This window comes from Pelmatolapia mariae, linkage group LG17, assembly GCF_036321145.2.
Source record: "Pelmatolapia mariae isolate MD_Pm_ZW linkage group LG17, Pm_UMD_F_2, whole genome shotgun sequence".
NCBI lineage: Eukaryota > Metazoa > Chordata > Actinopteri > Cichliformes > Cichlidae > Pelmatolapia > Pelmatolapia mariae.
The window spans coordinates 32057365-32070369 of record NC_086242.1 but is presented as its reverse complement, the minus strand read 5'-3'; the positions used below and the strand labels follow the sequence as shown (position 1 = coordinate 32070369).

The following is a 13005-nucleotide window of genomic DNA, read 5'->3' as shown; positions in this document are numbered from 1 at the left end:
CGTATAATTGTTTTAATATTACAATTAATAGCTGATTATTTAAATAATTTGCATGAATTTCAGAGTATTTTATATCTTAAAGTTATGTTCTGTACATTTTTATTCCAGCATAATCTGTCAGTGTTGTGATATTAGGAATGTTTGGCTTTGCCGGTCTGTGACTGGGAACTGTGGAGGAAAATCTGTGACAGTCAGCGCTCACTGGTTTTCGCTGGTCTTCGGCTATTTCTTGTAAAGCTTCGGGGTGTGTTTTTGGCTCATTATCCTGCTGCAGTGTTAACCTTTTTTTGGATTCAGGTCACTTGTCTAATTCCAAAGAAGGCTAAACACCTCCAAACTGAAATAACCCTGTTACCTCTGCAATTGATGGTTTGAACCTTTGTGATTTTAATCACTCAGACGTTCTTCTCTTACTATTTTAAATCTACGGGTCCATGTGTAGCTCTATATTGATGTCCTTGTGCACTGAAATTTGTCGCGAATAACTAAAAAGTAGTGCCTTAAGATCAACTACTAATCTGCAGTGTCTGGGACTCTTTGTAGATACTTTTACAAGGTAGTGTAATCTGACCTTATCCAACTCTAAGCAGGTAACTTTTAAGGAATTGTTTAGAGACCTCTCCTTCTTTAGACAAACAAACTCTGAAGCAACTTTTTTTGTGCGTCAGTGAACAAAGTTCAGTGTATTGATCCTCTCTTTTTGCTGTTCCTGGTTGTTTTTGCATATTAATGATTCAATAATCAAAAACGTTCTGAAGTCCCATGCACTGCCCTTCAGTCTCATCTTGATTTGACATTGTTTAGAACAATGTTTGGATTTCTGATATTTTCACTTTGTTTTATGCCAAGTGTTCTGCTAGAAGCTGGTGGACGATAACTCCAAGTTGATTTAATTAAAGAAACCTCTGATAATCAGAATTATTTGAATGCTGCTTCAGACAGTCACAATCAAGGAAACCTGGCCTTTTGTTTAAATGAATTATTTCCTTTAATGTAGTTCCTGCTTTGTGCAGAGAGAGTGGTGATTGAAGCAGACTTCAGTGGACATGTAGGTGAAGGGAACAGGGGTGAGATGGAGTTGCGTAGGTATGGTGTAAAGGATGCTAGTGGATTTTGTGAAAAGGACAGAAATGGCTGTGGTGAACACATATTTCAGGAAGTGGGAGGAAAGTTCATTGATGCATAAGAGTGAAGGAATCTGCTCCAATCTAAAAGCGATATGAGACTGCAAGTCTGTGTCAGGGGAGGCGGCATTGGATGGTAGCCAATGAACTTAGAGGCAAGGATTAAATAGTGGAAGTTGAAAAATGTTCAGGGAACAGTTGATCGGTAAGGGAGAGATCTCTTGGATAGTACAGCTAACGTGGTGATTGAAGCTGGCTAGAAGATATTTGGTATAACCTCTGGTTAAAGGAAAAAGACACGAAGACTTGGTGGTTCAAACGAAGAGGTTGGCAAAGGAAAAGTGAGATACTCTGGGAGGTAGACAGGAATACTGGGAGGACAGGGCAAGAGAGAGGTGACAAAGGCAAAGGCTTATAGTTACATTTTATGTGAAGTTGAAGGAAGAGAGTCCAAGCTGGAAAGAGCAGGTTAGGGTGATTAAGGATAGAGGTGGAAATGAACTAATGAGTGAAGGAAGTGTGCTTGGAAAGTGGAGGGAGTACTTTGAGGAGCTCATGAATGTAGAAAATGAGAGCGAGAGGAAGGATGGAGAACAGCTAGTGAATTAGGAAGTCCAAAGGATTAGTTAGGAGGAAATGAGGGCAGCTATGATGGAGGATGAAGAGTGTAAAGGCGATTGCCCCGGATGACCTATCTGTGGTGCTATGGAGATATCAAGGAGAGAGGGCAGTGGACTTTTTATTTAACCAGACTGAGTCTTCCACAGCCTGGGAGAGTGAGAGGATTCCTGACGAATGGGAAAGAAGTGGCTGGGCAGAACTTGAATATAACATCATTTTAAATAAATAACAGGGGCATAAATAATAAACTAAAATCTTAATTGTTACGAGGAAAAATTTTCAGGTGTTACAGGAGAACACAAACAAACTGGAAAACCAAATGCTTTGGTCAGTTCCAAAGAAATAAAATGACTAAATAGCTAAAACATTTCCACAATCCCAAATTCTTCAACAGTGTCCTCATCTTTTGAGCCTTGTGCTGTGTCCTCAATTGGACCAAGCATGCTGAATATGGAAGCAGACAAGAGAAAAGATCACAGAGAAGATTCACGTAAAGGATGTAGTAAAGGAGAACATGCTGAGTGATGACAGAAGAGGATGCTAGAGATAGGGTGAAATTCAGGCAGATGATCGACTGTGGCGATGCCTGAGAAGAAGAAGGAAGAACATTTTTCATGTCAGATATTTGCTTGTTTTTTCCACATATATAAAGAACAATAACCAAGTACTGCAGTGCCTATGTTTTGCCACATTGTGGCACTGTCTGTCTAACAAATTCAGTGACATGATGGGTTTCACATTGTTTCTCTGCAGTGACTTAAAACATCCACGTTTGCTATTTAAATACACAGTCAGCTGACATGTCCCTTGGCATTATTTATTATAAAATATTCAGCAGATAACAGCAGATGTCCTATAATTCATTTCTCCCTCATGTTTATTTTTGCTACTGCTACAAGGTTTCAGCAGGAGTCTGATGCCCTCACCCAGCTTTTAGAGGAAACAATGAGCTCTATTTTAAAGGGAATTCACTCATGTGTAAACTGAATATACAGCTGGTAAAAGGTGATCATGTGACCATATTTAAAGTCTTGATGTATGGTGCCTTTTTAAATTGGTTGGCTTGTAGAATGGAGAATCCACAGCGATTGGCTGGAAGGGGGTGTATGAGGTTATTACACACACACACACATCCGCACAGCGTAGTTATTTCTGTGCTGGCTGACCTACTAATGTTAACATGTAGTGCATGCCTGCTAGGCTCATGAGGTAGCATCCTCTCTCTCTCTTGCTTTTTCCCATTTGTCATTTATTCCTTTCTTTCCTTTTTCTTCACTCCCTTCATCCCCTTTCTTTCTTTCTTTCTTTCTTTCTTTCTTTCTTTCTTTCTTTCTTTCTTTCTTTCTTTCTTTCTTTCTTTCTTGTGTTCTGCTGTTATTTTATTTCTGTGTTTCAGGAAATTTGGTCTGTGATCCGATGTGAGCTTTACTCTCCCAGTACATTCTGTGAGCCATATGATCTAGAACCCCTTAGGTCATCCCAGATGTATGCATGTCTGTGTGTGTGGTTGCACACAGATCAGCAGGAGCTCCATCTGCTCTTTGCCAAACACCGAGGGATTCACTGTATCGCTGGTCTCAGTGCAGCCAGCTTATCACAAAAACCAAGGCTTTTTGAAGACAGGCACTTCAGCCTGTGCTGACTTCTGGAGAAATCCAGTCTCAGGTTTCTGGATTGAAAGAGAGACGTGAAAGACGTTAGTGTATGAATCCAGAATAATTTAATAGTAGTATATGGCTAATCTCTCACTCATCGAGTGATGTCACACAGTCCTGACTCACTCTAAATCTAGTTAATGAGAAATTTACATTTTCTGCTCTGCACACTACTGAAAAAATATCACCGTAACACAGTGAATATTGGAAAGGAAAAGAAGGGCATTTGGGGTCTAATCAGGATATACAGCTATAAAAACAGCAGTCTGGTTCACTACAAAAAAAATGCATACCAGAGGGTTACATTATTTATTTTAAATTTTCCCAGACTAGGATAAATTAGGAGGTTTTAAAATGTGTCAATAATCACATAGTTTACAGAATGACATCCAGGAAATATAGCTTTTAAAAATCTCACAGTGGATCCAAAACACAGTGTTTCTCCCATGAAACGCTTAAAATAACCTCTTGTGTCATTGCATTATTTACAGGACTTGTCTACCTGCATTAACTTCTAAACTTTTTTAGCTCACCCAGGTGCTTCCTTTATCTGTGTACAGCTGGAATAGCATCTAAAAATATTTTGCCATTACTAACACTCAGTTTTAAATACAGCCATAATCGGGCCGTAATCTTAAACTGTGGCTTGATTAGTTTGCCAATAAGCCTATAAAATGACCGTAGATGGTATCAGTTTATTTTTCCCTTTGCTTCTCCTCTATTCCGTATTATAAAATTAGCCCCAGTGACCTCAGAGTCACCGTTTGTTCACTTCAGCCCCTCTGTTCGTGCACATTGTTTCGCCTTCTCTGTTTTCTCTCTCATGCTGTGTTGTTTGTTTGCAAGTGGAGGTGAGAAGGCAAAGGCAACCACAGAGAGACTACTGTGTGTGTTTAGGTCTGCATGTCTGCATGTGTGATGGTCCAGATGGCTCAGCCATCAGCATCAAGAGCTTGATTAAGGAGTACGCTTTGACTTGTTTGACTTTCTCTGCCCTTTACCCCCCATTTGCCTGCTCCGTTCTCAGACTCGGCATTTACAACACGTAAAACAGCCACACGCTGTTGTGGAGCTAAATTAATTAGTGGTTAATTTATCTGTTAGTGGATCAATTAGTTGATTAATAGAAGAAAATGTGCTTAACTGTGACCCAAGTCTTGAAGGAATTTCTTTAAATCTATTGACTGTCTTTCTGTTAAAAATAAGTTTATCCTTGGACTCAAGGATAAACTTATTTGAATTTCATGGTCACGTATAACAGCCACAAAACATTTTGGCTGTAACTCAAGAACACCGACACTCAGTTCGAAAGCTTTTCTTTGAAGCTTTGTTGCAAAAAATGATGAAGTGATGATTTCTTTATTATCCAAAAGGTGAGGTCAGAGGTCAGTTTTGCTTTAAATTCACCATTATTCAATACGGGAGCAGAAGTGAATAATATGTTTTTGTGCTTGCTGTCTTTGTCTTTGATGCCCACCTGTTAAATTCCTGCAAATTCTTTATTACATACTATATGAGTCGGCACAGACATGGTTGTAAATTGATTCAAGTAAGTTGGTCAAATTGAGCGCTGCAAAGCGTTAATTCTGCTTATCTCTTATATGACTGAATTGAATATATTTGCTATTGGTCTGGAATAAAAAACCCTAAACAACTGGAAGTTTTCCCCTTGACTTTACTGGGAAAGTAACAGGTTAAACTGTGGCCACTACAGCGCTAAATTTACATACGTAGGGTGGGGGATTGGCAAAAACTGTGCACGGCATAAGTTGAAGCAGAACACAAAGCTCTTCCAAAATCCTGGCAACTCAGCAGATTTCAGTTCGAGCCCACCTCACTGGTTTTATTTAGCTGATAACAGATGGCATAGCATCCAATTGAAAAATCGCATCGAGGACACGGTTCAAGTTGGTTTAGCTTGTTTACGTCTTGATGCATTCTCAATCATCCAGGAAAGTAAATCTCCAAAAGTTGATTCTGTTCATCTGGACGTAGCGTTTTGTGGGAGCTTTTAGATGTTCCTTCAGTGGACTGGTTTCAGTCATTATGCAAATGTACTGTTTATAAGATTGGGGAAACCTGCAGTCAGCTGAGACTGAAGAAGTCACTTGGATGAGTGACGAAACATTTCTCCCACAAAACGCTACGTCCAGATGAACAGAATCAACTTTTGGAGATAGCTTGTTTACGGTTTCTGCAAGCCATTTTGTAACTTATCTTGACCCAAGCTTCTCCTTCCATGCTGTATCTAACTTGAGATAGAAATCAGTCTCATACCAGTTGTCAGTCATAACTGCTATGTGCTCAGCCATGGTCTTGTTGCTGCTCTCTTTAACTCCAGCTTTCCATGCATGTCCACGGAAATGCAGGGAGTTCCCTGAATGGAGCCAAATACAAACACCAAATACATAGCACTTTAGGTAGAAATAACTACTTTTAACTATAGCGGTTCTGACTTAAATATTTTTTAATATTTATTTAATAAATAGTATTATTAAATGAATATTTAGTTTTAATGGAGTTCTTTACCCTAACATGTATAGTAAACACATAGTAATAGGTAGTGGTTTACATATTTCCCTAAAGGACACACATATCCCTTTGGGGTTGTGCACGGTGTAAAAATATGCCACATCACTCATGCAGAGCGACCTGCTGTGGTGCCTCTTTGTAAATAAGGGAGCAGCTGATAGTAGCTTTGTTTTTGTCACAGAATCAATCAGAACTTTAATAGGTTCATTAGACGTATTTGTTCATTCATTCGAGTTAAGACTTCTATTCGTAAGATAGTTTTGCAAGGATCTCAGTTTCCACTACATACTAACAGTGTGTTTGCAAGGAACCTGCTCATGTTTACACCAACAATAACAGTAGCCCTCTTTGTCATTGTGGAGATGTACCAGCAATACCATCCAACAGGTTTTTTATAAAAACCCGCAGGATTGTCCAGATGTAAAAATTGCTCAGCTGTTGCAATGCAGAATGACGTCATCAAAAAATGGACTGCAACAACAGCTCATAAATGATGAATGTGCACTTGCAATTGTTGCAGTTAGTAGAAGATTAAATAATTGATGCTATGAGCTAAAAAAAAATATCTATATTTCACTGTATTAAAACCTGCTATGACATGCACAGATATGTTTTTCACCTTTCATCCTAGAGCAGCACACACATATGAACAGCACTACTACTACGTGCTGTTCATTGTCTGATTGAATCAACAGAGTGAACTGAAGCATTTTAACTAGTTTGAAAGTTGCACTTTTTGGTGGTCAGCTGACCAAAACAGTAGAATTCGCTTGAAGTCATGTGATCACTTTAATTCAACAATAACTAAAGTAACATAACCTTGTAACTCTTCAGGACCCTGCACAATACTGTAACATAATAAAATGAAAAAATAATAAAAATGAAACTGAAAAATATTTTCCATCTGGGATGTTGTATATTGGGACAAGCTTTTTAACCAGTGGTTTAAACCCCACCTTTACAGGCCCAGTGGGTTTTTGCCTCAAGGTTGTTGTTTCCACCTTTAGCAGGAACATTTTTAGGAGCTAAATTGTCATTGGAGGCTGTAACTCTGCTCTCGCTCTCAGACATGTCTGGACTTTCATCAGATTACACTTTTTTTTAATCATGTAAAAATGTGTAGCATTATTAGTGTGGGCAGTGTGATACAGCCAAAGCCCTACCTGCGATCTGGGTAGCTTGCAGGTAGGAAACCACAAAACAAGATGATGTTAAGACCAACTTATTTTCAGAATAAAACACTTAGATATAAGAACTTTAATATAATTTTTGTGATTCTTGTGATATAATTTGATTCTTATAATTCATTGTGTGTCAGACCTAAATTTTCACCTTGCCTGCTCCTGCGCTCTGCTTTGTGAGCAAGAGGCAGGTTCGTTTTTTATATTCAGATTTTTTCAGCTGTTTTTAGTGTTTTGGGAAATCTGATGACTTTTTTACACCGTGTTTCCTCTGATCCGTGATCACACTGTCACCTATGGTTTCAAATGGCTCAGTGCCACCAGCACAACAGCGCTGTGCTCAAATGTCAAATGAACGAGTTATTCCAGTGGTATTTCTTTGCGTGTATGTATCATGGATTGTGACTCTGGATGATGTAATAACATTGTCTCTGCCTCACTTATTTACTCTTTATGTTTCCCTGTCCCTTATTGTGCAGTATTTTATCAGCTCAGTTTTCACTAGCCATTATAATACTATATCATTTCCTTACTCTTCCTCACTCTGTGCGTATAGGACTGTATGGATGTACAAATCAGAGCATTACTGCAGCAGGTAGAAAGTGAGAGAGGCGCAAAGAGTAAAAGAAATGCAGGGAGAGAGAAGACACATTTTTAATTCTCCGTTTACCTTTGCAAGCAGGTCTCTGCTCTTTCTTTTTTTTCTCTTTCTTTCTTTTCCTTTTCGCTCATTGATCTCGCTGTTGAAAGGCGGGCCAAGAGAGGCAGTGGAGCAAACCGAGGGAAAGTGAACAAGGCAAGCAGAGGGAGAGAGAGGGACATCGAAAGAAAGCAAGCAGGAGAGAGAAAGCGAGAGAGAGAGAGAAGGGTAGTGATAGAACGAGAGAGGCAAACACTCACACTGCTCACACTGATAGAGAGAGAGGAGATAGAGGATTGGGACTGCTGCTGCAGAGGAGGACAAGAGAGACCACATCCATACTTACACACTCACAGATGCACTCACACATTCATTCATGCACACACACAGACAGACTGACCCACACATGCTGACAATAACAACATACTGAAAACACACTCACAGACACACATACACACACACACGTGCTAACATATTCTGACACACTCACATACATACATACATTTGCTGACACACGGGCAGACAGTGACCATGGTGCTCCCTGCATCCTGACCAGCTATGAGGATTACACTGATGAAGATGATGGGAGCGATGAAGAGCGTGAGGGAGAGGACGCTGGCCTGCCACAGCTGAGGACCGTAGTCAGGCGGTGGGGGGTGGGCAGGGGGTGGGAGGGCAGCAGAGTGGGGGATTGTGGGACAGGATGGAGCGCGGTAGATAGAACACATGCGTGTGCATGTGTGCATGTGTCTGTGTGAGTGCGTGGAGGTGTGTGAGTGTGAAATGTGTGTATGAAGGCTAGGATGCCCCCCAAGTCTGGGACCAGCTAGCTAACATTAGCCACATGTTGTGCCACTGCAAAGTAGCATGCACCAACAACACCATATCTCTGATGTTTGGATGCAAGGTAGGTAGAGAGCTATGCATGTTTGTGTTTGTGAGTATGGCAAAGTTAGAGGGACACACAGGTGAAGTTATGGGCTGTGGGAGAGAGACACTGACTTAGGCAAAATGTGCTGAGAGAGAAGGGCAGAGGTAATGAGTAAGTTTATTAATGGGCTTGTAGGCAAGGTAAACCAAGGTAAGAGTTAGAAGCCGGAAAGAGAGCAAGACAGAAAGCGAGAGAGCTCCGGCTGTGTGTGTGTCTGTGTTAAAGAGCTAGAGAGAGAGCAAGAGAGAGGAAGAGAGAGGCAGGTTTGTTTTCTGTCTGATTTGGTATTACAAGGTCTACAGGCAGCTTATTACCAACATCTTCCTCTTAATTCCTGATACTGCAAATGTGAGCGCTAATACATGCCTTTTCAGTTCATTTAGAGATCACGCATAGTACGCAGGGCCTCATTTTAGACTATCATATCTAAATGCAGACGTAATTTTGATATCTTTGGTATGATGGTCTGTTACTTTAATTATCATTGAGAATGAGAACTTAATAGTTGGTTTTGGCCTACAACTTATGATTGTTTTCACTATCTGACTGGTCTTTTGTGATTGATCTTTAATTATTTGCCCAAGTAGCATGCTGACCTCATAATATATCAATTTACGGTTACTTCTGAATATATTCAAAGCTGAAACTGAGTTGTCAAGAGCAATCATTAAAAAAGTCTTTGTCCTATTTGCTGGTGAGGCCTCTCAGCTTACACATTATAGTTCTATTAAAGATTCCCAGTTAAGAAAACATCCAGTAAGTAAAGTGTTACTTCAGGCAGGTCACAAAGTCAAGCTAAGCCGCAAATCCAACAGATCAGCTGATCTCAGTGCCAGCCCACATCAGTCGATGGCCTAAGTGATACACTCCTACACATCAGGATATTACACTTCTGCAATTTCTTGCTGCTTTTGCCAAGTTGATTCTTTAGTTTTCTTACTTATAAAGCTTACCAAATATATAGTATGCAACCCTATCGGTTGACTTTTCAACATATACCAGGAACATGAATGTTGACATCATATTTTAAAGTGTTATACCTAGAGATTTTCTTAACACATCTTAAGCATATAATAACCCTCTTGCACTGCGAGGGAATATCCTGTATTTTCCATGGTGCATGCTGGGACAGCCTCACACACCTGCAAGGCTGAAAATACTTAGACAATGTTATGTGTCCCTTCTTTTGTTTGTCAGTAGAGCTGTATTCTAGCTATTGCTACGATGTTTTAGTTCATTTCTTTTTGAATGTGAAAGGCTTCAGAGTTCATTTCTAATCCATTATTAAATGAATACATTTGTCACCATTATACTTTGTTGTTAGTTACATAACACTAACCTGTGCTAAACGAATAAGCTTGGGCTAAAATTGGCAATCATAGTCTTACCAAGTACTCTGAAACAGTTGAGTGGAAAATCAACATATGAAATATTAAAGCTCCACCCAAGCGCTTCAGGAGCAGTGCTTTGATGTGGAGGAAGTGTTAGTACACTGTGCTGCATCTTTGAATAGTCATTAAACACGCAGCAAACCCAAAAATGGCTTCATAAATGGGTCTGTACACTTGCCTAAATAGCACAGTGAAAAGTAGACCTGATCTTGAGAAAGGGGTTTGAGACACAGGGGAAGAAAATTATCAGTCATGATAGTTTTAGTCTTGGTGTTATTTGAATGTGAAAAACTTTGAGGCAGTTTATTTTACAAAGAGATGTACGCTACTGCGATTTAAGAAGATGCAGTAGGAGCATTGGTCTTTGAAAGTATTTGTGTGTGTGCATGCTTGGCTTGCTTTTGTACAGTTCAGCAGTTAGGCCATAATAAAGTGTATGGACTTCACTTCTGTCCTATTAGATCACCTCAGTATGACAGCCTGCTAGATAGAGGGAGGCCAGGAGACAACTGTTAGACTGGAGCTTTAGAGAAGGAGCCCGAGTCAACACGAGTGTGGGTGCAATAAGAGCTGTAGTTTTGTCCTCTGGGAGTAAATCTGGAGAGGGTGAAAACTGAGTGTATCCTGAGGAGAAGAAGAAAGTTGCACGGTTAGTATGATGTTTCTGAGATTTTAGAAAAACTGTGTTGTTGTAGTAAAGCTTCCATCTTTCAGGTGCAGTCTTCCAAATATGTATACGTGCACAGTATTTGCATATGTCATAAACGCTACAGAGAGAATTGCACTCTTGCAATATTTGGTGATTTGGTAAAATTTAAAATAAGATTTTTATTATTATATTCCAAAACATATATTTCTTTCAAAATATTGAAACATAAAGAGATTTCCCTAATATTTGTCAAGTGTAATTATTCATTTGCTTGTTTACGCTTTGCCTGACCTTCGTCTGATCAGCTGCTTGTTCTGTTTGACATTCCAAACATGTCTTACCAACACCAGAGGGTGGTCAACACAAAAAAACATGTTTGCAGGGTGTTTCTCAGAACTCTCCTTTACGTTTTAATTTTAATTTATTAATACAGATTCAAATAAATTGGCAAATAGCTAATATTAGCTGATGGTCTATAATGCTATAACAAACAGTAGCATCGCAAATAGCAGCTTTTTTGGCCACTAGTTACAGGTTACATGTACAAATTTTGTTGGGCTCTAAGTTTGAACACAACAACAGATAACTGAATATTACATGAGCTTCAGATGGGCTTTTGAATGTACCATTCACTTTCCTAACCTACTAAAAGCCTCGAACAGCGATGAAAGATACGTAATTCCTGCACCAAACAGCCATAGTGTACACAGTAGAGCAGAAATCAGTCTTAGAAGTTATATTAGCTTGACGTGGCATCATAAAAACTAGCCAGTCAGCCAAAGATTAAGGAACTGCTACAATAGAAAGCATAGTGGTCAACTGATGATCATGCCACTGTAATATATTCTTTTGCCACTGAATAATTACAGAGCAATTGGTGCACAAGTATAGAGTCCACCCTTTCCTGATCTGTACTCTCTGTCAACTTACTAGGTCAGGTTTTGGTGAAAGCAGGACAGTGTCTAATGTTTTGTATACTCACTCCCAGCGTGAGAAAGTCTAACTTTTTTTTGCCCTGACCAAAAGTTGGCTGAAAAAAGCAGGGGAACAGCTGATCTGCTTGGGCTAGCCTTTAGCTTAGTCAGCAGCCTGGCCCACTTACAGCGCTTCTGCTTCCATCTGCACCACTTCCTACCTTTGAATCAAAAAGCATCTCAAAATACCTTATAGTTGCATGTGACCAGTGACTGGCCATCTCAAGCTAACATCTAAAGCTAGCTAAAAGCACGGGAGAGTATATTTTAAATACATGAACTGTCGCCGCTTTTACCTTGCAAGCAATGTGTCCATTTTGGATGTTGTTTAAGTGCCTGAGAAGATAAATCAAAGTCACCTTAACTAGGTCAGACATTTGAACACATTCAAAATAGATGAATGTGTTCCTCTCTTTCTTTTAAGGCCTGTGTTTTTGCTGGAGACAATTCAGTCACTGTGAAGTCATGCGAGGGAAATCTTCTGTAAACATATTTTAATTCTTAGATCACATATTTTAGATTTAACAGACATTATTGACTAAACAGCAGCTAATGTTACTTTACCTTCTCAGCTGCATGCTTATTTTCATCACATGTGTTTTTATTCAGTTCTCCTCTTAATGCCATTTTTATCAGAGGCTATTGAAAATATATCAATAGTGCGCGGATAGAAAATCATTTGTAAGCTGTCATAATTGTTGTATAAGCTGAGAAAAAGCAATTTCTTTGACAAATGTATCCATTGATTTATTGATCGAGTAACATTTTGTTTAACCATTTGTTCTCTTGCTGCCTTTGTTGATAAATCCGTCTGGTCATCACCTTTTCTCTGGAAGTAATTGCTTTATGCTTGATTCCAGTGAACTATTAGAGAGAGAGAGCGAGATGTGGGAGAAAAGAGAGAAGGATGAAGGCACGTGTGTGTGTGTGCGAGAAGTTCCTTACGGCAGAGGATCCCCTGCTCTTTCATATCTCACCAAGCGTGACTAATGCCTGGCTTTACTCTGCGCACGTACACGCGCACACACTCACACTCAAACACACACAAACTAACACATAAACATGTACTAGGATGCTGAATCTGCTCCCTATCTAGTCACGTTTTTCTGGCTATGCAAGACTGGCTGACACACTAACACATGACAGTCTCAGTGTGCACGCCTGTCTTTCTGCTTCTGTGTGTGTATGTGTGTGTGGTCAGCGGGCTTTCTGCAGGCACAGTCCTAGTCCTGATTAGGAATGCTCAGCTCCTAATAGCCAAGCAGCCAGAAACCCACACACTGATGTGAAAAGAGACCTATTTGGTG

At 39.7% G+C, this 13005-nt stretch overlaps 1 protein-coding gene across 8 annotated transcripts in view; it reads left to right on the top strand.

The window, feature by feature from the left end:
- Nucleotides 1-13005, top strand: part of LOC134646996 (discs large homolog 1-like protein) — a 113336-nt gene that overhangs the window by 13810 nt on the left and 86521 nt on the right. Inside the window, exon 1 of one of the 8 annotated variants that reach the window (XM_063501088.1) lies at nucleotides 8469-8660. The exons of the other annotated variants lie outside the window; for them this stretch is intronic. Within the exon in view, the coding sequence (XP_063357158.1) occupies nucleotides 8598-8660 (63 nt within the window). The 5' untranslated portion in view covers nucleotides 8469-8597. Of the gene's footprint in view, nucleotides 1-8468; nucleotides 8661-13005 lie in introns of those variants that run through there. 8 annotated transcript variants of the gene reach the window in all.